The 26345-nt window shown below is 49.7% G+C and overlaps 1 protein-coding gene across 17 annotated transcripts; it reads right to left on the bottom strand.

The window, feature by feature from the left end:
• Positions 1 to 1448: 1448 nt before the first annotated feature.
• CACNA1F (calcium voltage-gated channel subunit alpha1 F) lies at positions 1449 to 26003 on the bottom strand. 17 transcript variants are annotated; one of them, XM_053917492.1, is made up of 48 exons: positions 25949 to 26003; positions 24178 to 24427; positions 23698 to 23803; positions 23204 to 23490; positions 22970 to 23112; positions 22717 to 22869; positions 21901 to 22097; positions 21687 to 21790; positions 20704 to 20894; positions 20349 to 20441; positions 20145 to 20235; positions 19939 to 19965; positions 19662 to 19822; positions 18544 to 18769; positions 17399 to 17606; positions 17186 to 17306; positions 16987 to 17068; positions 16021 to 16066; positions 15810 to 15861; positions 15202 to 15349; positions 14887 to 15016; positions 14376 to 14435; positions 14125 to 14231; positions 13955 to 14042; positions 13433 to 13540; positions 13294 to 13346; positions 12000 to 12146; positions 11061 to 11262; positions 10805 to 10963; positions 9419 to 9529; positions 9092 to 9175; positions 8245 to 8265; positions 7904 to 8032; positions 7485 to 7550; positions 7125 to 7216; positions 6567 to 6726; positions 6201 to 6328; positions 5805 to 5901; positions 5513 to 5615; positions 5169 to 5270; positions 4864 to 4994; positions 4510 to 4617; positions 4081 to 4250; positions 3049 to 3174; positions 2823 to 2950; positions 2599 to 2711; positions 2022 to 2219; positions 1449 to 1743 (listed from the first exon to the last, which is right to left on the bottom strand). In XM_053917492.1, exons 1-48 carry the CDS (start codon positions 25971 to 25973, stop codon positions 1513 to 1515), a joined length of 6063 nt encoding a protein of 2020 aa, XP_053773467.1. In that variant the 5' UTR covers positions 25974 to 26003; the 3' UTR covers positions 1449 to 1512. The 17 variants fall into 17 exon arrangements, with proteins under 17 accessions (XP_053773467.1, XP_053773468.1, XP_053773470.1 ...); XM_053917493.1 differs by having other exon boundaries at positions 4864 to 4991; XM_053917495.1 differs by having other exon boundaries at positions 20737 to 20894.
• Between the last annotated feature and the right edge of the window lie 342 nt (positions 26004 to 26345).

Below are 26345 nucleotides of genomic sequence, written 5' to 3'. Positions count from 1 at the left end.
GGGCCAAATAAATGGTTCATTTTACCTCCTACACATCTCTGGAATCCACTCACTTCTCACCATCTCCTTTGCCACCTCCCCTGGCTAAGGCAACCATTGTTCCTGCTAATTTTAGCATCTCCAGTCCCTTTCCCTTCCCTTCTGTTTCAGCACAGCAAACAGAGCATCTATTTAAAATACAAAGTTAACTATGTCACTACCTTTCTCAAATCCTTCCCATGGCTCCCCACTGCTTTTAGGAAAAGTCCCAGGGTTTGGGGCCTGGCATTGAAAGGCTCTGCATCATCTGGCCTCAGATAGCCTCTCCCACCTCATCCTGTAACATTCTTCTTTCACTCTCTGCATCCTGACCATGACTTGCTGTTCCCACAATACACCAGCCCAACCACTCTAAGCCTTTGTTTCAAGGCGTAGTGCAACTTTGTATTCTGAGTCCCGTTCTCCAGTTCTGACTTTCCTCAAATTTCAGTACTGGCTCAATTGACAAAAATTATGCAAATGAGAAACCCCTGATCTGAGAACTCGGGGGAGATCCTAGGTCAGACCCTTCCTAGTGGTGGCCCCATCCCATGCCACTCTCAGCACCGCCTTCAGTTCCTTTGAGAGGGGCTGACTACCACTTTGGACAAGTCATGTCACATGTTTAAGTCAGCTCAGTTTGCTCTGAGGGAAACTCACAACAGTGCCTGGCACAAAGTAAATGCTGGGTAAACAGTCACTGAATGAATGAGATCCCAAATGTTGGGCAGTGACTAAAGGTAGGACAAGAAACAGAAAAAGAAGGTCTGAGATCTGTGTGGGAAGAGAGTGGGTTACTCTTCGCTGGTCTCAGAAAAGCTAAATGGGCCCTGAGTGGGTTACCCCAGACTGGGAGCCCCATCCTTTGCTGTCACCCATGTCTTTTGCCAATGCATTTAGATTTTCTTTTTCTCAGGCAGAATGTGGGAAGTGGGAGAAAGGATGATCACAATTTAACCCTCCTGGAATTCCCAATGCCATCAGAGGACCCTTCTGCCTGACACATCACATACCAAGGCAGTTCTAAACCTCCAGGCTTTTCTACTAGCAGAACTCTTCTCTGGTTTATCCTTTCCTTTTCATCTGTGTGTCCTTCCTCAGTCTGACCTGATTGACCTGTTGTGGGATCTCTGACTTTACTGCATTCCTTACCCAAGCCCCTTCTCTTCTCTTTCCTCCATCTCTGTTCAGGGCCGTCCCCTTCCTCCACCACCTCCACTCTGTTTCCAGCTTTTTTTGGGTTACTGTCTTTTCCTCCTCCTCCTCCCTCCGTCACTGACTCTGAATAATCAAACCTAGCTGTCCTGGTTTCCGGAAATACCCGTGTGTGGGCAGTGACTCGGTGCTGAAGCGGGGATGGATTGATGAGGGCTGCTGGGCAGCCTTAGGCCTAGAACACAAAGATATCAAAATCCAAGCATGTGGTCCATGCCTATCTCCCTCTGGGGAGGGGAGGGCAGGAAGTTTATTGAGCAGTAGGGTAGGGGTGTGAATTCAGAGGGCATGGACACAGGCCATCTCATCTCCCAGGTCCTCCTCATCAAAGCGGGAGAGGATGGACTCCTCATCACTATAAAGTGAGCTGGTTCCCTGTGCCAGCAGGTCACTGGCAGCACTGTCCATCTCGTCCAGTGTCAGGCGACATGCATCTGCAATCTCCTGCTTCGCCAGGGCCACGAAGCGTGGGTCTTGGGCAAAGAGGCCCAGGCCCTCGGAAATGAGCACCTGGGGGGTGCAGATAGGATCAAAGTTGACAGAAGGCACAGCATGGAGTCAAAGCAGCATGCATAGAGAGATCAGTATGGATAAATGATGTACCCATGAGGATATGCAGGGAAGTCTAGGGGACAGTGGCACTCACGTCATGCTGAGTACAAGTTGCAGAGTAAAGGGAGAGCTATGTGCACAGCACAGAGACTGGGGACCATTTTTCCCTCCTTCCCAAGCTCCCCACTTCTCTCCTTCTCACCCATTCCTCTTGCCCATGTCCCTTCTGCACTCACAGCTTCCACCAGGCTGTCAGCACTGCCCCTTTTGCCATGGCTGGGGTCCGAGTGGGTTCCAGGCACATGCAGACAGGTGAAGGTGCAAAGTGGCCCACTGGATTTGCTGAGGTATCCCTCCCTTGCTGCACCCTCTTCCACCAATAACAGTGGGGCATACAGGAGCCGACCCCGCTGGGGAGGGTTTGCCCAGGAACCCTGGACCAGAATAAACATCAGAGGGACAGTAATTGATGGGTAGGGTATGAGGATATAAGACTTATTTCTGTGCCTACCTCTTACCCCCCCCCCAAACACAACTGGAGTCAAAATGAATGTATATAAACTAAACTTGAGTTTATTTATGAGCATAGAAGACATGGGTTTAAATCTCAACTCTGCCACTTTCTAGCTGTGTGATCTTGGGTAAGCCTCTCTGGACTTCTGTTTCCTCATCTGTAAACTGGGACTGATAACAGTACTCACCTCACAGGTACAGTGAGGAATATGTGAATTCATATGTGCCCTGTTCTTCAGAAGGGCTTGTCATGCAGTGGGTCTGATAAATTCAAACTGTGTTGCCCCCACCCCACCTCACCTGTGCCTTGCTGGACCCTGAGTTGCGCCCACGATGATAGGTGCCTGGGATGGGTAAATCTTCACAACTTCCCTGACGACGCAGACACTGGATGGTGAAGGAGGACTTTTGACCTGCGAGTGGGGGTGTAGGGGATGCCCAGGGGCAAAGAAGAATGTCAGTGCATCCCAAGCCCTCCACCCTTCTGGGTTTTGGGGGCCCCTAGGATCCATGCATGCTCTCACCTGCAGGTGTTGGGGGTAGCAGACGGCGGCGTGGAGCATGGTGCCCATCCATGTATCTCTGGGGTCTGTGAGATGGCAAAAGGATGGGGCGCAGGGGAGTCCCAGCCTGTTCATCTAAGTAAGAGAGCCTGTATGGGAAGGAGGGAGGGCTGGGGGTGAGCTCAGACCTGGAAATGGGCGATGGGGTGCCATTAATCCTGCCCTCCTGCACATGGGTTCATCCTACTTGTCATGGTTAGAGTCCTGGCCCGGGACTTCCTCTTCCTCATACTGTTTCTCCTGCCCTTCAGATCCCTTGGGCTGAAAACTTCCTTCTTCCGGAATAGTGAAAATGAGAGCCCCAGAACTTCTCCTGGGGAAAGTGAGGCAAGTTAGGCAGATCAGATTCCCAAATATGTGGTTCTGGGTCCCTGGTTCCCTCTCGTGCTATGCCCCCTCCCTTACAGAAACACCAGACTTCTAATTTTTTTTTAATTGGGGGAAAATTCACATAACATAAAATTAACCTGTCATTTTAAAGTTAACATGGGGTTTCTTTTAAGAGATGTTTTTCTCACTGGAAAGACTCAATGTTTAAAAAAAAAATCAAAGTTGGTTTGTTAGAGAGACAACTTCAACACTAGAAATGGGGGTGTGTTGGAGTGTAAAAGCCAGGTGTGATCTCATTCTATCCTTCCATTATGCCCATGTGATAAGGTGCTATTATTTTTAAAAAATATTTTATTTATTTATTTTTACAGAAGAGGGAGGGAGAAAGAAAGGGAGAGAAAAATTGATGTGTGAGAGAAACATCGATTGGCTGCCTCTCGCACGCCCCTAGCTGGGGACCTGGCCCTCAACCCAGGCGTCTGCTCTGACCGGAAATCGAACCAGCAACCTTTGGGTCTGCAGGCCAGCACTCAGTCCACTGAGCCACATCAACCAGGGCAAGGTGCTATTATTATCCTCCTTTCACAGGTGAGGAAATTGAGGACCATGAAAACTAAGTGACTAACCCAAGATCACTTAGCAAATGCCAGATTCAGGATTTTAACTTAAACCCTTTTAGTTCCACATCATATGCTTTTTGCATTAAACCTTTGCATTGCCTTTCTCACAGGAATCTCTTATTACCTTTTATTCCCACCTGAGCCCTTGAATCCATCCTATCTCCCAAATTTCACTAGAAGTCTTCACTCCTATGCCCCCTGAAGTTATTCCTATATAGTGGCTAGTCCTTGCCTTCCCTCACAATCTTCCCTCAGACTCCTGACCATACCTCTGGGCATGAGATCCAGCCTGGGGCACACTGGACTGTCTGGAGTTGGGAGCAACCCCATTATCATCACTGGGTCCAAGGGAGAGTGAATGTGGAAGTTTGTCCCCAGTAGGTGGAGACACAGAAATCACAGAGCTCCTATGAGATGGCAGCTGGGAGTCCATTGGAGCCTGTGGGAGTCACAGGACTGTTACATCCATGTTATATCTAAGTCACTTGGCCATATAGTGTGTCTCCAATGAGCTTCCCAGGGACTGGGCTGAATCTGAGTCTTGCCCTCCCATACTGAGTGGGTGGTAGGTACCAAATAAACAGTTGTCTATTGTGGGGGTGGGGGGAGTGCTTCTACTTAGCGGCAGTGTCAAAGTCATTCAGGAGATTGAGGGAGTACTTTACAGTCCTGGGGAATTGGAAACTTGTTGTCCTCACTTGGTTTGTTTCTGGGTCCTTCTCATCTTCTTCCTCCTCCTCATCTGTGTCACAGGTGAGGGCCTGCCGGATCTCAGGACCCAAGCCCTGTAGGCTCCTCAGACCAGCCTGTGAGTGTGGAAAAATAAGGAAGCAGGACAGTTCAGGGTCTAAACTTCCCCTTCATTGAGCCTACTTCCCATGCAAGAGTGTGGGGTGGAGGAAGGAGCCCCTCAGCCACCCCTGACTCTCTGTGGGTCTTGGGGCCTCAATTTCCTCATCTGTGACATAGGCTCCATGAGACCAAGAGGGCAATTAGCCTCTGCCACAGTGCTCCCACATACCCCCCACCCACCCAGACTCCACTCTGAAAACCTGAAGGGAAGAGGAGGTGCTTGGGGGTAGCTCGGCCCCTAGTAGCCCCTTTTCTTTCCTCCGCCGGAATTTGCGGAAATAGTCCTGGATCAGAAATGTGGCATAGAATTTGCCCACGGTGACCTCTTCTTCTGGGGGTAAGGGAGAGGAGGCAAAGTCACTTAGGGGTTCACTGATCCTCCCATCCTACCCACAGCGTGGACTCCCCTTTACCGCCCCCACACCAGGCAGTTCTGCTTTTGTGTTGATGAGCAATGATCTAACATTCAGAGGCCAGCTCAAGGATTGGGGTGGGGATAGCTCACCGTCAGCAGGGGGGATGACCTCATCTAGTAGCTTCGGCTTCACACGCTTCCAGATCTTTTTGATGACAATCCGCAGCTCCTGATTGGCTTGCTCCAGGTTCCCTGCACCGGGCATGAGCCAATAGGAAGAGCCCTTCACAGCCACTCCCTCACTGTTGGAGGGGCTTCACAAGCTTCTACCTCAGTCACCCACTGCCCCTATTGGACAGGTGAGGAAATGGGTCTGGAGAAGCCAAAGTCACCCATTTTGAGTTTCAGAGCTAGGAGTGGGGCTCATCATTCCCGTTTGCTCCCTGTTCCCTGCAACCTCCCCAGGGACCCTCCCACTCCTGCCTGCCCCCCACCTTCTGTCTTGATCTTCAAGGATGTCCGAACCAGGGCAAAGAGTGTGGCATTGAATGTCACCGTCCCATCTGAGTTGAGGGGCATGTTCATCGCCACAAGTCTCTGTATATACCAGGGAAATGAAACCCACTTTGGGCAAATGCCTGAGATGCAGGCATGAATGCCTGGGTGCAGAACCTTTGATAATGCAACCAACCACCCTCTCCTTATCTAAGGCAAAGTCTCTGCCACCCCTGCCAGATGGTGGACAGATGTCTCAGAGGCAAGGTGGGAATGGGAGGGTGCACAGACCTTGCAGGCCACTCGGTGTGGGCATAGCTTCCCAAATCCCAGCGGTGGCTGGATGCGTCTCAGCAGGGCAACCACATCCAGGTGCTTGATGCGGCCCCTTGGGCAGGTGGGGTGGGTGGGAGGCACTACTGGGTTGGAGATAGCCCCTCTAGCCCTTTCTCAAGACCCCACCAGCTCATTGATACCTCTCCCCAACAACAACACCCCAGGGCCTGCCAGGGCAGAATTGAAAGGCATTCATTGGGGAGGGGAAGGCAGAGGACAGGGGAAGTGGGGACCTTGGAGCATCTACTGGCTGGGTAATGGGAGGAGTAGGCCAGAGGTTCTGGGGCTGGGAGACTGTGTGGGGCAGTGCACTGTCCCCTGGGATACAAGATACGGGGTTAGAGGGCATACTTGGCCCCAGGGTCATATTCAGACCAGATCCTCTTGAATTCATCGAGGTGATGGGGGCCCAGGATGGACCAATCTCTGGTTAAATAATCAAAGTTGTCCATGATCACAGCCACAAAGAGATTTATAATCTGTGGGCCAGTGAGCAGGGAGGTTAGGTGAAGGGCAGAGCAGGGTGTGGAGGGTTGTTGGGAGGCTGAGGTAATCTAATATGGTCACTGGGTCATGAATTCCTGAAATGATCTTGTTAACAGGCCAGCCCTTTCACCTACTCTGAAGATTTGGGCTCCCCACCTCATTTGACATCCCCAGACACTTCAGGGCCAGTACTTATGGCACTGGGGGTAGTTATGGGAAAATTGATCTCACCAGAAAGGCACAGAGCATGAAGAAGCTAATAAAATAGGCGATGGCAAAATTGCTACCACAGGTAAACTCCTCGCCAGGGCTGAAGTCAGACTCAGGGTCACATCGATTCCCGGGAAGGGTGGCAAGCATTATCTCCTGCCATGCCTCACCAGTGGCACACCTGGGGATCACATAGGGGTGTCATCCTGGAGGGGAGGGTATGAAGTCATGGGAAATGGCATTATAGGGACTGGAGAGGTTAGGAGATGACCCACTTCCTGCCAGGGGCTACATCTGGCACAAGTAACATTTTGACATTTAAAAATCTGGCATGCCATATTAATGACTGCCATGTTCACATTTTACAGATGGGGCACTGAGGCTTAAGAAGGGGATACATATTACAGGCAGAAAAAGGATGGCTGAGGCTAGAATATTCTAAAAGATTCAGATCACAGCCAGAAAAGGTCCCAGGCAATATGGAACCACATGCTGTCCTGTTATTTCTACAACTAAGGCAGGCTGGGGCCCACAAGAGCATACTGGGGACTGACATGGTGGGAGAGGGGCAGATGTCACCTAAACAGAAGCAGCACAGCCTGTGGAAAAGTCTGAAAGTTGTTGTTTCGGTTGATCTGTGTGCCGTCCTGAAGAGCTACCTTGCCAAACATCTGTGGGCACACAGGGGCTATGTCAGAGGGGTGAATTCCTGCCCCTTGCAGGTTGCCACCCATTTCACAACCCCTAATGCCTAAAGGGTTCTCACAACCCTGACAAGCATGCACTGCTGATCTCATTTTACAGATATGTGAACTGACTCAGGGTCATCCAGCATGTCTGTTTGTCTTCCCACTCACCAACCTCACTTTTGGGCTATTCCTACATGTCTCCCCTTAGCAGAGAAGTGCCTGAGGGGTGCTTCTTAGGGTCCCCACTCACCTGCATTCCAATGACTGCATAAATGAAGAATATCATTGCAATGAGAAGAGCAACATAGGGCAAGGCCTATGGGGATGGAGAGGAGGATAAATACTCAGGTCCAGTCAGAGAACTATAATCCCTAGAATTCCCTGCTCCCTCAAGCCTGGACCTACTGAGAAATGTGGTTCATCCCCCAAGAGCCCATGTCATGACTACCAGTACATCCCAAATGTGGATACAGTATTAAATAGAATAGAAAAAGGTCAGTGAGGCCAAGACATGTTGGGAATTGAGAGCCTAGAAAAGAGAGAAAACTGGAAATGGTAAGTTGTAGGTGGGTGTGGCACACTAGAAGATATAGTTCTGGGGCTGGTAAAGTGCCAGGCTGAGAGGTGTGAGCTGGGAGCAAGGGGTGGTTAAAGGGGTGGGGTGGCTACCTGGAAGGACTTGATGAATGTCCAGAGCAATGTGCGGATCCCTTCACCCTTACTGAGAAGCTTGACCAGCCGCATGACTCGGAAGAGGCGAAAGAAGGTGATGGAAATGCGGGAACTGTCCTCAGAGCTCTGGAGTTGGGGGTGTGATGTGTATGCTCAGCCCACATTTGCCCCAGTCACCTCCCTGCCTCATGCTTTGGCCCTCCCAGCCCCTAAATCCATTAGAAGTCAGGCTCCAGGGTGGTCAGGGAGCATTTCTAAGGACTCTTTAATAAAAAAGGAAGGAAGGGTGGGTGTGGAAAGAAGCAGAAATTCCCTGTTGAGGAATGGGGGGGGGCTACCTCGCCAAGATGTCCACCATTCTGGAGGGAGATATGGCCAAGATAGAGGTGAGAGGGATGATGTGATCACAGGCCCAAATGAACCAGGGGAGAATGATGAACAGTTATAGAGGATAACGGGTGGTACAGTGATTATGTAAGGGATGATGGGGAAGGTTATGTGGTAGTGGATCAAGATAGTTGTGGGAAAGGTTGGTAATGAGGGTGGAAGGAGAGGAGAGGGTACAGGAGATTACAGAGGAAAGATATTGGAACCAATGGAGGAAATTATGGGATCAGTTGTTTTATGCAGATGATGGAGATGAGAGAATCCATGGGGAATCCAATGGTGAAGCCAGTGACGGAGATATGGAGCCAGCAGCATTGTCAGTTGAGGTTATAGAAGCATGTAATATCCAATGGAAGAGATTATGGAGCCAGTGGTGCAGTCCGTGGTAATGACAGAGATGTGAAAGACCCAGTGTTGGAGATGATGGAGGAAATGGAGTCAATGAAGGAATCACAAGAGATGATGGAGCCAAAGCAGGAGTTGGTGGAGATGATGGAGCCAATGGAGGGTGATGTAGAGGCAGTGAAGGCAATAATAGAAATAACAGAGTCATTTTAGGTGATGGTGGCGCCAGAGGATAGGTTGCAAATGGAATTAGGGAGCTGGTAGAGGGGGACTTTGGCTAAACTCAACAGGGACTCAGAAGGGATAGAGCTAGCATGAGGAGCACTGAGTCTCCATGAGTGGGGTGAAGGGGAGTCAGTGTGAGTCACCTGCACATTTGAAAGAAAGCCCTGGGGTTCAGGTGCGGAAAGTTTAGTAGGGGGAGAGTAGGTTAGTGGAGAGGCCAGTACTCACGTTGACTTCAGTGACGGCAATGTCCACTATGCTGCCCACCACAATAAGAGTATCAAATGTGTTCCAGGCATCGGCAAAGTAATGCTGTAGGCAGGAGGAAAGTAGAGTCCTGTTTTCTCAGATCTAGGAAGCTAGGGTAGGGGGCCAGTAGTCGTGGGGGAATTGGGGAGACAAGGCCCAGCTTGGACCACATGATGGGCCTGCATCTGGATCCCTCTCGTCCTCTAGTCTCATGATTCCCTGCTTGCAGCCCCCACTGAGAGCTCTGCAAGGAGTTCAACCCCAAGGAATTCATCCACTGCAGGTGGGTCTAGGGTTGCGGAGCACCTTGGGTTTGAAGGCGATGATTTTGAGCACCATTTCAACAGTAAAAAGGCCAGTGAAGACCATGTTGAGGATGTCCATGGCATAGTTGAAGGGAGCAGTCTGTTCATAGTGCTGGAGGAGAAAATTAGGTGTGTGGGCAGAGCCTGAAGCAGAGATTTTCCACCTGCCATCCCTAACCAAATGTTCTCTGGCTAGAAGCGAGAACAGTCTGGGGATGTGGTGGCACTATGGGTTCGCCAAACCCCTCACATTATCTGCTTTCCATTATGGATATTGGGGGAGACCAACTTTTTTTAATCTGTCAATTACATTGACATTCAATATTATTTTATATTAGTTTCAGGTATATAGTATAATGGTTTGACATTTATCTAATTTACACAGTGATCCCCTTGATGAGTCTAGTACTCACCAGGCACCATGCATACTTATTACAATATTACTGATTGTATTCCCTATGCTGTACTTTACACCCCCATGACTATTTTGTAACAACCAATTTGTTCCTAGCCCCCCAACTCCCTCCACATCTTGCAGCTATCAGTTTGTTCTCTGTATCTATGGGTCTGTTTCTGTTTCATTTATTTGTTTATTTTGTTCTTTAGGTTCCACATATAAATAAAATAATATGGTATTTGTTTTTCTCTGTCTGACTCATTTCACTTAGCTTAATACCCTCTAGGTTCATCTATATTGTAGCAAATGGTAAGATTTCATTCCTTTTTTTAAATGGAAAGCCCAGCTCTTGATTTTCTAGCTTCTCTTGCTAGTTCTTATTGAGACAGAAACATAAATCTGTTGTTGGTTGGGCAGTTTCTCTGAAAAATATTTTTGCTTTTCAACAAAAGGGTCAAATGAAGAAGATCCTCTGGTGCAACCTTCCCTCCTTTTTTATGCTCTGAATGTAGTGTTGATGCCTGGAGCTGTGGCAGCCATCTTGTGACTATGAAGCAACAATCATGAGAATGAAAGCCAACTTACTAAGAATGGTGGGGCAGAAAGATAGAGCCTGGGTCTTTGATGACCAATGAGCAAATAGTCTACCTCTACACGTCATGTTATGTGAGGTAACTACCATATTTCATTGACTCTAGGATACACATCTTTTCACAGTTAAGAATCTTTGAAATTGGGGTGCACATCACAATTAATGGCAACTTACAATTGCCATCTGCCATTTCTTTTTCACATTCTTAGATTTCTGAAGTCAGGATTCGACTTACAATTATTGGTCTTAAATTTGAAGAAATGTGGCAAATATGTTTATAGCATACCTGTCGGGGGGGGGGGTTGTTACTTGCAGCCTAAAGCATTTCTAATGGTTCCCATGGGATTGTGTAGATAGAATAGAATGTCTGGTGGGGTCAGGGTGGGGGGGGGTCAGACCTGCATGGCTAGAGCAACTGTGTTGAGTAGGATGAGCAGGAACATGAGGTACTCGAAGGTAGCAGAGTTCACAGTGGCCCATACATGATACTGATGTGGGTTCTTGGGGATGTAGCGGCGGAGTGGCTGGGCCTTGAGGGAGTACTCCACACACTGGCGCTGCATATGGGTGTAGGGCATTAGTGAGCAGTGGGGTCTTGAGGCAAGAAGGTATATGTGGGGGATTGGTGGTCATGGATCAGGGGTCAAAAGTCACCTGGTTCTTGTCCAGCTCACAGTTTTGGTATTCCTGCTCACCCTGGGCACGGAAAGTGATGATGACGAAGCCCACAAAGATGTTCATCATGAAGAATGCGATGATGATGATATAGACAATGAAAAACACTGAGATTTCCACATGGTAATTATAGATGGGGCCCTGGTCTTCTGCATGTGCATCTATGGCCTTGTATAAAAGACTGGGGATCCAGTGGAAGCAGGTGAGAGGATATCCCAGGCCCCTCAGATCTTCCCCAGACCACTTATTATAGATACCCCAGAATCTCCTGCTTGTCACCTCAAGGATCCTTAAATCCCTTGACCTAATCACCTAGGACTTCCACACATATCCCAAGAGACCTCCACCAGGCCCTCAAACACCCCACAGATCCCTTACGCTCCCACAGGTCCACAAGTCCCCTTCTCCATCCACTTAGTGATCCCCAGGCAGTTTCCCAGAACTCCCACATCAGCCCCCTCAAAGATCTCTAAATCTCCTGTCCTGTCAACTTGAATTCCCTTCTCCATACCCCCAGAAATCTCCAACTACTACCCCAAACACTTATGCAGTTCTCTGGAACTCCCGAATCCCCCACTCCATCTTCTTTGGGAGCCCCAACCAGTCTCCCCAGGTATTGACTTTATCTCCCCCCCACCTAAATCTTACTCAGTATTCTCTGGACTTCCACCTCAGAGACCTCTACCCAATTCCTGGAGGTCCCACCCACCCAGGTTCCCAAAGCACCCCAGCCAGCTACCGGAAGACCCACACCCAGTCTTCTGACATGCCCACCAGTCCCCAGAAAACCCCATTCAGTCTCAAGGGAGACTTTGTCACATTTGAAGATACCCTCCCACTCATCCTCAGCAGATTCTAAGTCAGTTCTCTATATACTCCTTCCCTGTTCCCTGCTCTTCCCGGGGCCCTGTCCCTTACGCAGGCCAGCCTTCGAAGGTGGAGACAGTGAATAGAGCCATCATGGCTGAAAGGACATTGTCAAAGTTGAAATCGCTGTTGACCCAGAGCCGCTCCCGGACCAGGGGCCGTGACACGTCTCCATCAGGATAGACCAGGAAAGAGCCCCTGTGGATGTTGCAGACAGTCTGGGTGGGTGAGGAGGGGTGGGGAGCTGTGGAATGGGGACTGGGATCTCCTGGTACAGAGGCAGCAGGGCATAGTGATAGAGCTGAATAGCCTGGGTTCAAATCCTGCCTCTCCATTTACTCGTTGTGTGACCTTAAGCATTTAACCTCTCTGTGCTTCAGTTTTCCCCATCCATGAAATAGGACTAATAATAATGTATTTCCTTGCTTGTTACAAGGATCAGTTAAGCCAATTAATGAAAATAATGTGTGGCACATAGTTGGCACCACATACAGGGGTGGGCAAAGATAGGTTTGCAGATGCGAGTACATGAAATAGAGTTTATTCTTGTATTATTATTTATTAATTATTGTATGACTCATTTGTGTTACAACTGTAAACCTACTTTTTTCCCATTCTTGTATATTAGCTCTCATTACCATTATCATCATTATCATCGCTACCCAGAAAAAAGTAATACAAATAGTAGCCAATTTGATCAGTATTAAGTCTATGCCAGGCATGGCACTAGGCTTTATACATACTAACTTTACATTGTAGCACACTCTCTGTGTAGTAATTTATTTACTTCTTACAAAAAAATCTTGTAAGAGTTGCATTTTAAAAATCCCCATTCTTTAGTTGTGGAAAATTGGACTCAGCAAGATTAAGAAATGTAAGAAATTACAAGGTTAGGAATCTTATGGTATGGATTTGAACCAAGAATGTTTGACTTCAAAGCCCATGCTTGTAAGCACTACCCTCCACAGGAGTCACAAGATGGAAGTTGAGGATTGGGTGGTGTGTGGCAGCAGGGGGAGGTGGTGTTTGGGGATGGCTGGGAGGTCCAGAGTGGAATGTAGGTAACACTGGGGAATGTGGAGAGGGTTTCGGAGAAGGTATTGGGGGAGCTCTTAGGGTTTGGTGAGATCTGAGGGCCTTTGCCATTATTGGGAGAGTTCTGGAGGTGTATCTTGGAGCCTTGGGGAATTTTAAGAGTCTTGGAAGCCTTGATAAAATCTGGGGCATCTCTGAAGTTCTTGGGAGGAAGCTCTAGGGGCTTCAGAGACCTTGGTGACCTCTAGGGGCTTCTGTGGCCTTTGGGAAGGGTTCTGGGCCCCACGAGGGCATGGTCTCGGCCACTCACTTGCATTCTTGGGGAGTGTGTTTGGCCTCATCAGTGCAACTGTAGAATTTCCCCTGCAGGTAGGATATTTGTCAAGCAGGTGCACACTTTACCCCCACCTTCACCCATGCCTGGGACTCCCTCCAGTGTTTTTTCCCACCTTGAAGAGCTGCACACCAATGCAGGCAAACATGAATTGCAGGAGTGTGGTTACTATCATGATATTCCCGATGGTCCGGATGGCCACGAACACACATTGCACCACGTGCTGCAGGTACCCAGAAATATGGCTAATGGATACCGCAGGCCATAGTAGCCATGGGGCAGGGACTCTGGGCATGGATGGGGCTCAGGGACTTGGGTCAGAAACATGTGGTTGTGGGTCAGCGATGTGTGGTCAGGAACATGTGGTCAAGGGGCAGTGATGTGGGCCAGGGGTGTGTGGGCACCAATTAGGAATAAGTGTTTTCTGGGTAAGGATATGTGGCCACACACCAGGGACTCAGATTAGAAAAATGTGGCCATTGGTTAAGGAACTTGGGTCAGGTCACATGGCCAGTGGTGAGGCATGAGTGGTTTCATGTGGTCATGCATCAATGCAAATGGTCAATCTGACCAGTGATCCTGGCCCTAGGGGCAGGAAGGGCTTAGGTCCTGTGGGTTTGTGTGGGGTGGGGGTTACCTTAAGTCCTTTGGCCCGGTTGATGGCTCGAAGGGGTCGAAGTACTCGGAGTACTCGCAGAATCTTCACTACCGAGATGGCGCTAGAGCTGGGGAAGGAGCAGTCCTCAGGTCCTGATTCAGACCTGGCCTCAGATCTTGGAGGAGTGGGGTGGGCAAAGGGTCACTTACTGGATGCCAAAAGAGATGAGGGACACACTGACCACCAGCAGATCCAACAGATTGAACCAACTACGGCAGAAGGAGCCTCGGTGCAGGAAGGCTCCGAACACTGTCATCTGGGGGTAAGAGGTCATCAGGCTAGACCCCAGATTTGGGGATAGAAGGGGTAGGAAGGGATGGAAACAGGAGAGGTGAGCTGCAGGGGTGGGTAGGGGGTGGGTTGGGGCAACTGGGGGTATGATTGGGGGCCCATTAGTTACCTTTAGTAGAATCTCCACAGTGAAAATGGAGGTGAAAGCATAATCGAAGTACCCCAGAATCTGGGGAATGAGCAAGAGGAGGAGTCACTGAGTCATGGCTGAGGGGTATCCCAGGTGTGTGTGCATGCATGTGCACACACACATGTACCTCTCTATGCATTGCTGTCCCTTCCTCCCTCCATCCTTCCTTTCCTCCCCTATGATCATCAAGAACTTATCTACAAGGCAAAAGGCTTGGCCATCAGAAAGACCAGCATTCAAATTTGGGCTTCTCTGACTCTACCCAGCTACACAGGCACACTCAACCTGTTCAACCTCTTTGAGCACAGCTTTCTCTTCAGCTGAATACTGATCTCTTCCCTGGCACTTCTGCAAGTGTGCTGCATATACAGTAAAGGCTGCAATTATTGCCACTCTTTTTCTGCCCAGGTAGGAGTCTTCTCCTTGTCTCTACCCTGGTCCTTGCTTGTGCCCACTAGGACATTCCTGGCAGTGCCCCCCAAAGGCTCACGTGGTTGCGAAAGGAGTGGGCTCGGATGGGGTCCTCAGCGGCCAAGGACACACTGCTGAGGATGATGAATACCAGGATAAGATTGGTAAAGACATGATGGTGGATGAGGGTGTGGCAGGCCTTCCTCAGTCTGGAAAGTGGGGAATGGGCCATGGTTAGAACCCATGGACAACAGAGTTGATTGGGTGAGCCCAAGGGATGCAGCTCCGGCCTGTTGTATCAGGCTTTGCAACATGCCCGGCTGAACTTTGGCTGCTCCTTGGCCTGCCATCTACTGCAGCCCTTCCTCCACCTACCCTCACCCCCAGTACTCACGGGTTGGTTTGGCTGAGGCAGAAGAAGGCACTGCCCTCAGGGATGGGCACCACCTTCTCCTTGGGTACAACTTCCTGCAGGAGTTCCACACGCCCTGCACCCTCTTCCTCCTCTTCCTCTTCTTCCTCCTCCTCCTCTTCTTCCATACCTGGTACCAGAAGATCAAAAAACAGAGAATAAATTGAGAAAATGTATGTAAAGCACCTAGAACAGTGCTTGTTACATGGTAAATTCTTTCCATCTCTCTGCCAAAATGTCAGAGAGAAGATTTTGGTTTGTTTGGTTCATTGTTGTGTCCCCAGCACTTAGAACAGTACCTGGGACAAATAAGAGCTCAGCAAATGTGTGTTGAATAAACACCACCATCCTCACAGTTGTATACATGCTATTATAAAATAAAGGCTGAGAAGTTCTGCAGTAAAACAAAACATCTGTTAATCTTTAATCTCAGTGTCCCAAATGTTGATGGCCACACACTAAGCCCACTGTTTTTGAGATGATCTTGGAAAAGGCTGCTGTCCAGACAGAAAGATCTCAAGGATCAAGAGCTCTGCTTGGGTGTTGTCCCGAGGGTCCCACACCTTCTCCACCTGGCCCTGGTCACTTGCCTGCTTCTTCATTCTTTGCACCTTCCTCTTTCTCATTCTCCCCACCAGGCACCTGGGAACAGAAAGATGGGGGTCATCTATGGTGGAGGAGACAGAAAGGGATGTAATAATGAAGGATTGAATAGGCAGAGGTTGGAGTTAAAAACACAAACACATAGACAGGTATTTCTGGTAGTATGAGGTTTAGACCGTGTCCAGGTTTCTAACTCACCAAAGCTCCATTCTTCTGTGAGGGTTTCCCTTCAGTACTCTTCTCCCTTTGTGAGGAAACAAGGAGGGGGCAGTGATTGCTAAGGATCACAGCAGATGGGTAAGGCTGAGGGGGAGCACTGTAGTCAGAACAGACCTTTCTTAGACCCCACAGAAGTTCCCTGCTTCCGCCCTGGTCTCCACAGTCTGTTCTCATGGTAGACAGAAGGATCCTGTTAAATCCTGAGTCTGGCACATCCTTCCTCTGTTCACACCCCTCCCATGGCTCCCACTCACTCAAGCAAAAACCAAAGACTAAAGTCTTCACCGTGGCCCAGAACACTCTCAGTCTGGCCTCCCTATTCCCGCACTTGAGCTCACCTCCTACCACTCTCCCCTTTATTCATTCCACTCCAGACTCACTGGTCTCTCTGGTGTTTCTTTTTGAATGTGCTAAGAATATCATCACCTCAGGTCCTCTGGATTTGCTGTCCCCTTGCCTTGAACATTCTTCCCCCAGATATTTGCATAGTTCACTCTCTCACTTTATTCAGCTCTCTTTGTTCAACTGTCACCTCTGTATAGAGACCTTCCTTGACTACGCTAACTAAAATAGCAATCTTTATTTCTCTCTATTATGTTATTTCACTTTCTTTTTCTTTGTCCCATATTATTTACATATATTTAAAGTGTACTATATATTCATTTGTTTGTGTTTTGCTTGTCTTACCTAACTCAAATGGCAGTCCTATGAAGGAGAGAATTCTGTCTACATTGACCCCTGCTGTTTGCTCAGAATCTAGAACAGAACCTGGCACAAAGCAGGTGCTCAATAAATGCATGTTGAATAAACGAGGACTGGCAGGTTGGGTCTGGGGGTGGGGGTTGCCAGGGTGACTGAAGCATCTCTGGTGGTGTGGGATGTATCTGGGGGTTCCCAGGCAGGGATCCAGGGAGAGACTGTCTTGGGGCTGGAACCAGACATCACCTGCCCTTGTCCTTTGCAGTGCCTGCATCTCCGCTGGCTAGGTTGTCCACAGCAATGGCAAGAAACACGTTCAACAGTATGTCTGGGGTGAGCTCAGGCTGCAAAGAATGGACAAGTAGCCTGCCTGTGGACTGCCCAGGTTCCCCTATCCACCACCCCCCTGCCACCATCCAACTGTCCTCCAAGGCTCCAAGGATACAGTTGCCGCAGATGAAGAGAATGATGAAATAGATGCACACCAGCATCCCTGGGAAGAAGGGGCCACCATAAGCCATGATACCGTCATACATGACCACGTTCCAGTCCTCACCCGTCAGGATCTGGGGATGGCAGTTCACCATGAAGCTCTTGGGACCCTCCTTGCACCCTAGGGTGTCCCTGACCCACTCATCCCATGGTTTCCACGCCCCACCTGAAAAACAGTGAGGAGGGCCTGGGGAAAGGTGTCAAAAGTGCTTCGCTTGGTGTGGGTCTGGTCAAAGTTGAACTTGCCCCCAAACAACTGCATGCCAAGCAGGGAGAAGATGATGATAAAGAGGAAGAGGAGAAGCAGCAAGGATGCGATGGACTTCATCGAATTGAGCAGGGATGCCACCAAATTGCTCAGAGATGCCCAGTGTCTGCAGCAGAGATAGAGGGAGCAGGGTTGACATGTCCAGTGGTGAGTCAGGAGCCAGGACAGGGATCCAAGTTAGGATGCATTGGGGTGGGACAGGTTAAAATTACCTTTGGTGTTAGGGTTAGAGGTGATTTTGGAGCTGGGGTGAGGTGAGAATAAGAAGAGAGGAGAAGGTTGCGACTGGGGCTAAGCATTAGAGGAGCAATGGGAGGAGCAGTTAGGATAGAGGGTAAATGGAAATTGATGGAGCTAGAATTGGGTTTTAGGTTGGGATTAGGACTGGGGTTGGGATTACAAATTGCAACTCGGGTCGAGGTTGGGGTTAGGGGTTGGGGAGTATTTGGAGCTGTAGATGATTGAGTTGGGAATAAGGTTGGGGTTGAGGGTTGGGACAGAGGAGAGGATGGGGATAAGATTGGGCCTGGGGCTAGGAACAGGGTTGTGGTTGGAGATAGCCTGATGGTGAGGAGTTAAGGATGTGGGGCTTGTGGTTAGTGATGGGCATGAGCCTGTGAGTTAGGGATGAGGTTGGAGATGTGGTTGGGATTGGATGTTGGGGTTGTAAATGGGCTTGTGGATGACAAGCTGTTGGGGGTTGGGCTAGGGATGGTGTTAAAATTGAAGGTTGGGGAATGGGGTTTGGGTTGGGCATGAACATGGAGTTGAGTTCAGAGACAGGGTTGAGGCCGAAGAACAGGATTGAAATGGAGTAGACATCTCCCCACTGAACTTGAATCTTCACGAAGGCAGAAACTTGTGTTTGCTTTGATTCCTGGTGTTTCTCTAGGGCCTGGGAAGACATCTGGCACACAGTAGGCACTCAATGGATATTTGCAAATTAAATGGGGATATGGATAAAGTTGTCATTGGACCTGGGGTGGGGACTGTTGGGGTCTGTGTTTGGGGCTCCAGTTGTCCTCCCTCCCCCATCCACACACCTGGTGACCTTAAAGATCCTGAGGAGTCTCACACATCGGAGCACGGAGATGCCCAGGGGTTGCATGGCTCCCACTTCCACCAGTGTGGTCTCCAGGATGCCCCCACAGACCACGAAGCAGTCAAAGCGGTTGAAGAAGGAGGAAACATAGGCAGAGGGGCCCAGACCATACAACTTCAGAAGCATCTCCACCGTGAACAGACAGAGCAACACTTTGTTGGCATACTCTGTGGGGAGAGGGGGAGGGGTTGGCCAGTTTCCGTGGTGACATGTGGGAAGGTAGGGTCATGGGGTGATCTGGGGTAGATGGTATCAGAGTAGACAGGCTGGAGGTGGGGCTAGGGTTAGGCATAGGGATGAATTTGTAGGTCAGAGTGGTTGAGGTTTTGAGGGGTTTGGAGCTGGGGTGAAGGGAAGATTTGGGGTGGGGCCTCAGTCTGCCTCCATGAGTCTGGAAAAGCTCCAGGGGTAGAGTTAGAGTCTGGGTTTTAGTTAGGACTGGGGCTGGTTTGAAGATTGAGGTTAGAAGTGTGCTCAGCATTAAGGTTGGGGTTGAGATTAAAATGAATACTAGTAAGGGTTACCACTCATAAAGTTTTAGCTTCATGTAGGCCAGGCAATGTTATAAACACTTTTCACTTTAATTTAATCCTCCTACCCACCCCACAAAGTGAATACTATTACTAGCCCCATTTTGTAGATGGGGAAATTGAAGCATAGAGGAGTTAACTTGTCCAGTGTGGTGTTAAGAGCATGGACTCTGGAGCTAGGCTGCCTGGATTTGCCACTCACTAGCTGAGCCCTGGGGTTAGTCACTTGACTCTTCAGTACCTTGGTACTCAGTACTCTGTGCCTTAGTACTTAATTCCCATAATGTTGTGGTGAAGAGAAGTTGAGTTAGTTCATGTAAAGCGCTGAGAACAGAACTTGACATACACAGCAAGTACTATATAAGTGTAAGCTACAAGGTGGGATGGGACCAGCTAAGGTTCCTGCATTTACTTGCGTGGAAGGCAGTGTCTGCGGGTCTGAGGCACCTGAGGGATCCTGCATTGGAGCTTCTGGGATGGAGGGAATTAGAGGCTGGGAGAGAGGACTGGCAGGCTGGGGGGGTCTCACCCTGGGTTTGGGTGAGCCATACGGGCTGCCCATGGTGCTCTGAGGCGATGGTCAGTGTGTTGAGGAAGACGAGCAGCAGCACAGCCCAGTAACAAGCATTGGACTTCACAGCCCGCCGGCAGCAAGCCCTAAGGCCCCGGTTGGCTCGACGGAAGCTGCGGCTGGGAGGAAAGGAGAACCCATTGGCTGAGATCACCTACCTCAGCCTGCCCTGGGGGACTCAGGTGGGGCTCATAATGTCATGGAGTCCAGGAGTCACATAACTTCCCCAACTTACCAGACCCTGGTTTTCATGATCTTGTTTCTGCAAAAGAGGGGGATGGGAGGTGGATGTCATAGGGGTTGAGGAGCTAGCTGTCAGTGGCTGGTGTCAGAGGTCAGGGGCTGAGGTCTAGGTTGGAAGCTAAAGTAAACACTGGAGTGAGGGTCTGGACTGGGTTTTTTTTTTGGCTGAGTCAGGGGTCAAGGACTTGGGGCCCTCACAGGCAGTGTGTACAACTGGCTAGAGCTCCTTCCTCTTCCTCATCGCCTGGAGTCTCTGCCATTGAAGCAGTGTCACTGGCTGGCAGGCTGGCTGTGGGAAGAGTGGGAACAGAGGTCAGCACATGAAGACCCCTGGGTTCCACCCTTGGCTTTCTCTTCTGCCTATCCATCCTGCTCCCCTCCCCAACCTGGATGGATCCGCACCATGGCTGCTGGTGGAGTGTGTGGAGCGGGTGGAGTGACTGAACCAGCGCAGATGTCCACGTCTCCTATTGGGCAGCTCTTGCAGTTGTGGCCCTGTGGGGATAGAGAGGACAGTTTCAGAGCATAGCCTGAGGCAGGGTTAGGGCTATGAGTGTGTGTAGGGGGTGGGTTACTTGGAATCTTTTTTCTGGGTACAGTTGGGAAGGGGATCTGGTTCTGGGTCTGGGTTCTGTATTCTAGGCCACAGTTGAGGGCTGGGCCAAGAGTTGTTGCAGGTGGGGATTGGGTCTCTGGAGGGCAGCCCGCATTTGATGCCTGCATGGAGCAGGGAACAGGCCAGATTGGGGTTGCCTACGGTGGCCAGCCCTGCCCTCTTCAGCCACAGAACCAAAGTTGCCATCAGCTGAGGGGTCTTCAATGTCCAGCTCCTCTGCCTGCGTGATCCAGTCCAGGTAGCCCCTCAGGTCATCCTCTAACTGCTGTTTCTCCCGCAGCTTCTGGAAGTCCCCTCGTGCTTTTGCCTTCTCTCTCTCCTTGGAGAACTCCCTGAAGAAGGAGGATAGAGGGCAAGGTGGAGGAACCACCTTGGCTCTTTCACCTTCCCTATTCCAGCTACACTGGCCTCTTTGCTGTTCTTTGAATATGCCAAGCACATTCTTGCTTTGGAGCCTTTACACAGTCTGTTCCCCTTGTGTGGGGCACTACTTCCTCAGATAGCCAAATGGATCATTCTCTTATCTCTCTCATATTTTTATTCAAATAACACCTTCTCGAGGAGGCCTGTCCTGAATGTCCCTGTTTATAACTGCAAGATCTCCCCTTTCCTCTTTTTTTGGCTTTGCAAACATGTTTTTATTATCCACAATAATACATAGTAAAGAAAAGCATAAGACCAATTAATGTACCTTCAACTGCAACTTTTGCAAATGTGACATAAATCCAAAGTGTAAATGTAGATTTGATCAAAATTAATACACACGTGTTTTTTCCCCCTGTTCTGCCATCTTGGCCAGAAGCCTTCACATTCTTATTTTTACCCTTCCTTTCTTCCTGTAGCACATATTTCATATAAAACACTACATGTATATTATTTATTGTGTCTGTTGCTATAGTCTGTCTCTTCTACCCTCTCAGAATGTAATATTCAGGAAGGCAGGGATTTTGTCTCTTGTTCCTTTTCTAAAATGGTGCTTTGCATACAGTACATGTTCAGTGTTGACTGAATGAGTGAAGGGTTGTTTCAGATGAGTTTTGAAGATTGCTTAGGAGTTTGACAGAAATTTTCAAAAAGAGGCAGAGGCTGAGGGTCAGGATGAGGGGAGTGTCTAAGCTCCTCACCCACTCAGGACTCCAAGTACAAGGTTGAGGACGAAGAAGGACCCAAAGATGACAAGACTCACGAAATACACCCAGGGCAGCTCATACCCCATGGCATCCTGCATCTGGGGAGAGAGAGGGTGTGCATCCCTCAGGGTATGCAGACACTCCTGCCTGAGCTCAGTGAAGAAAGGCAGGTGCAGCCTACGAACTGTGTGCCTGCCTCCCACCTCACCCAGTAGAGCACATCGGTCCAGCCTTCCATGGTGACACACTGGAAGACCGTCAGCATGGCGAAGAAGAAGTTGTCGAAGTTAGTAATGCCTCCGTTGGGCCCTGCCCAGCGCCCGCGACACTCGGTCTGGTTCAGCATGCACACACGTCCTGAGCCGGAAGACGTACAGGGCGATGGGTCTTCCTCTGCTTCCACTTCTGCAAGAAGACTAGAGCTCTGGGCTCAGACACACCCACCACATTCACAGCCACCCCTGTAGCTCTGTCCACCTGGGAAGTTCAACTCAGGGTGCTAGATATTTCTAAATCAAGGACAACCCTTAGCCCTTGACTCTGCCAGGTCAGGATTCTGAACCACTGGGAAGCTGAGTCCCTACTGTAGGGATCTGGGGAGTGGGACTGTAAATCTTGGGGTAGAATTTTGTAAATAAGAGTGAGACATCAGCCTGAGGGCAGCGTCTTGTGAATTTTGGAGGGGCTCTTAAAAAGGGGGTGGAAGCAAGGCTTGGGTTGGGGTCCTGATGAAAGGGCGGTGTAAATGGGGCCAGTCCTGGAGGATGGAGTCTTAAGTGCGGGGGCAGGGGTCCTTGACTGGAGGGTAGAGGCTTGTGATAGGGCGGAGTTACTAGCGAGAGGGGTGGCCGTAATCTGGGATTGAGGGCGGAGTCTTGAATGTACCGATAGGGCTCGTTTATCTGAGGTTGAGCTTGAGCCCGTCGGTGAAGCGTTGCGAATTGGGGTTTCTTTGAGAAGAGGGTGGGGCCTAGGAGCCAGTGGAGGGGGCATGTCCTGTCCTGGGAGGGGTAAATTAGCTGACCAGATCCCAGGAAGTAGCACGTTTTGTGCATCCGTCCGAGGAACAGCTCGAGTCCGATGATGGCATAAATAATGATGACGAAGAGCACGAGCAGTGCGATGTGCAGAAGTGGCACCAGCGCCTTCATGATGGAGTTGAGCACTATGTGCAGGCCTGCAGAGAGCAAGGGCCGGGTGAAGTAAGCGTGGGGTCCATTCAGTCCTCCGTCCGCTCCCTTCCCCTACCTCCAACCCCGGGGGTGCGTTACACTCACTCGGGACCCCAGACACCAGCCTCAGTGGCCGCAACACCCGAAATGCCCTCAACGCCTTCACATCGAAGCCCCCCGGCTTCCCCCCGGTGTGCGGAGCATCCCCAGGCCTCCCGGGGCCCTGCTCCAGCAGCACGCTGAACAACCTGATGGGGGAGCAAGGGATGAGGCGGGAGGTTAGGCCTTGGCACTCCCTCCCACCCCTCCCCTTTCCTCAGGAAAGCACAAGTCTCTAACCGGAAATGCAAATAGAATATGTTAATATTCCTTATTCTGACTGCCGAACAGGGGAAGTTTAAAGCGGTCGCTTCCCTGATCTCCAAATTCAGCGGGCCTGGGGTGGGAAGTTGAACTAGAGTAGGAGTGTCTCCCGCAGACGCGCACCCGACCACAACTATGATGAAATCGAGTAGGTTCCAGCCATTGCGGATGTAGGCGCTTGGATGAAGCACCAGCCCGTAGGCCACGATCTTGAGCACGGTCTCCACAGTGAATATCACGAGGAATACGTACTCCACTTGCTCCTGGGGGCGGAGCCGGAGATCCGGCAGTTATTTGGGCTGCGGATTGAGGGTGGCTGCGTGGGGGTATAGGTGTAGCCAGAACAGAGGGTGGGGCTGGGCAGGGATGAGTCTTCTGGATCAGAGAAGGGCAGGGCCTGGCTGGAAGGCTTGAGGTGTGGTTCGATTGGGTCTGTTTCTGAGGGCGGGGCAGGGTGGAGCAAGCCTTACCAGGTTGTGGTTGGCAGTGTTCGAGTCATCTTCTGGGAAGGGAATGTAGACCCCGAGGGCCACACAGTTGGCAAAGATGGTCAGCAGGATGAGGATGTCGAAGGGCCTCAGGTACACACAGTCAAGGACCCATGCAAAGCAGCCTCAGAACACCCACATTCCCTTGGGGCCCTCCCTACCCAATACTCACCCTTGATCCCAAGGTGATCAGCCCTGACATTCCCCTTGCCCTGATCAAGGCCTTGATTATGACCCCCCTGGAAAACTTAGCCATCCTCAAATCTTGCTGTGATTTATTCCTTGAATCTTGAACCCTTAGTGACTGACCTTCACTTTTCTCAACTCCCCCTTGAAGCCAGTACTTGACCCTTGACTCCAAGTGACCTTAGCCCTCCTCCATTCCAGTCATGACCCAATCCTTGACTCTGGGTACCCTGGTGACCCTCACCCCTGAGGCCTGCTTCTAGCCTTGCAGGATGCTTCCACTCCACAATGCTGATGCAGGATTGCCGTAGAGGGTTGGCCAGGGTGAGGCAGAAGAGAGCCCGGGGTGACCGCTGGGCACTGGCCACTGCCACTGTCTTGTGCTTACTGTGCTGAGTCCTTCGCTTAGGGGTCACCAGGCCTGATGCCTCGCTGATTTCACCTCCTGATTCTGCAGGCCCAGGTTTCAGCCCCCATTTGGGATCAGGACCTGCCTCATTGGCTGGACTGGGCTCTGGGGTAATATCTGTGTGAAGAAATCAACTCAGGAGGGACAGGGTATTGGGGCAATCATGGCTGCCTCCTCCCTGATCCCATGCCTTTGTCTGAGGGAAGGAGAAAAGAACATGTAAAATTAGGAAAAGTTAGGGGTAACTGAGTTAAGGATTGGGGGAGGTAAGAGTTAGTGTTGGAATTGACTGTGGGTAGAGTGAGAGTTTATAGGGAAGTGAGGGTGAGATTATGTTTCCAAGTGAAGTAGGCTTTGGTGTTAGACTTGGGGGTAGAATATAAATTGGTATGGGGTACCATTCAGTTTATAGCAGGAGGCAGATTTAGGGTTAAATTCAATAACTGCATTTTTGGGTTGGCTTTAAATACAGGTGGGAGTGGAGAGTGCTTGAGTTATGATTTAGGGTTAGGACTAGGTATTTGAATGAGCTGGGATTAGAATTAGGATCAAAGTTGGGGCTGAAGTTAAGATGGGATCTGAGTTTTGCACTGGGGTTTTAGCTAAGGCCATTCTTGATCCCCCTGGCCTTGTTTCAGCCTCTGAGGGGCAATAGATTGACCTGGTTAAGATCCCCAGCTTTAGCCCTGACTGGCATGACTCAGTTGATTGAGCGTTGTCCCTCAAAGCCAAAGGTTGCCAGCTCTATTTGATGTTTCTCTCCCTGTGTTTCTCCTTCCCTTCTCCTGTCTCTAAAAATAAATAAATAAAATCTTTTAAAAAAAGAGCCCCAGCTTTGGAGGAAAGAACCTCTCTGAGTTTAAGTCCGGTCTTACCACTTGGTAGCTAGCAGTGTGTGGCCATGAGCTAGCTACATAACCCCTCTGAGCATCAATTTCCTTATCTGTATAATGGGATGATAATAAGAGAACCTACATTATAAGGTTGTTATGAGGATTAAATTACTTCGGTATTCAGAAGACTGTCTGGCCCATAGCAAATATTCCCATTTTGCAGGTGAGGAAACTGATGTAAAAAGAGAGGTTAAGTGATTTGATGAAGTGGCTGAATTGGCAGTCAAACCCAGGAAGACTCTGACTGCAAGCTCTCATAACTTACCACCATCATTAAATGTGTGTTCTCTCTTTCCAATTTCTTTTGCCTTTAAAAATGGATCTGCACTCTTTTTGGAAAGTCAGAGAAGCATTCACTAACAGTATTGACATCCAGGGGTTGGGGTTGAGGTTAGGTGACTCATGGCAAGGTCTGTATCCATATTGGGGTTTGGACTCTAACAGGGGTTTGCCCTCTGGTTGGTAAGATTTGTGTTAGGATTAAGCTTGGGGCTAGCTTTGGAATTGAAGGTGGGTGGGCGATAGGATAGGGGTGAGGGCCAGAATTGGGGGTGGGTTTCAGCTTCACAGGTTGGAGGTAAGGCTGTGTTTGGGGCTGGTTGGGATGAGAACAGGGTGATTCTAGTCACCTGGTGGCTCTCCAAGGGTGGGGTCCTGGTGGGCAGTGGGTGAATCAGAGGGGCCAGGGGTAGAGCAGAGCCCAGGCTTGCTCAAAGGGTCTGCAGGGGTAGAAGGCTGCTCTCACCTTTCCGGCCTTCAGATGCTGACATCCTCCTTTCGAGGTTGAAGTGCCATCTGCAAACAGCTCCTCTCGCTTTACTCAGCTTTGGAAGGATTAAGGCCACAGGGCGGAGCCATAACAAGGGAGGGTGAGCGGGGCAAAGATGAGACATTGGTGGATCAGAGCTTGACAACAGAAAAGGCACTGGATTAAAAAAATATTTTTACAAAATATATACCAGCATAAAACAGTCAAAAACTAAAATGAGAAAAATGATATCATTTTTCCAACACTATCTGAAATTTGAAGTACATAGGAGTAGATCTAACACAATATATGTGTGAGAGCTCCATGCAAAAAATTATCAAATGTAATCAAATGATTAAAGGGGACCAAAATAAGTGGACAGATATATTAAATT

This window comes from Desmodus rotundus, chromosome X (genome assembly GCF_022682495.2).
Source record: "Desmodus rotundus isolate HL8 chromosome X, HLdesRot8A.1, whole genome shotgun sequence".
Classification (NCBI taxonomy): domain Eukaryota; kingdom Metazoa; phylum Chordata; class Mammalia; order Chiroptera; family Phyllostomidae; genus Desmodus; species Desmodus rotundus.
Note: the sequence above shows the minus strand (reverse complement) of the source record. Positions and strands in the feature narration are given on the sequence as shown.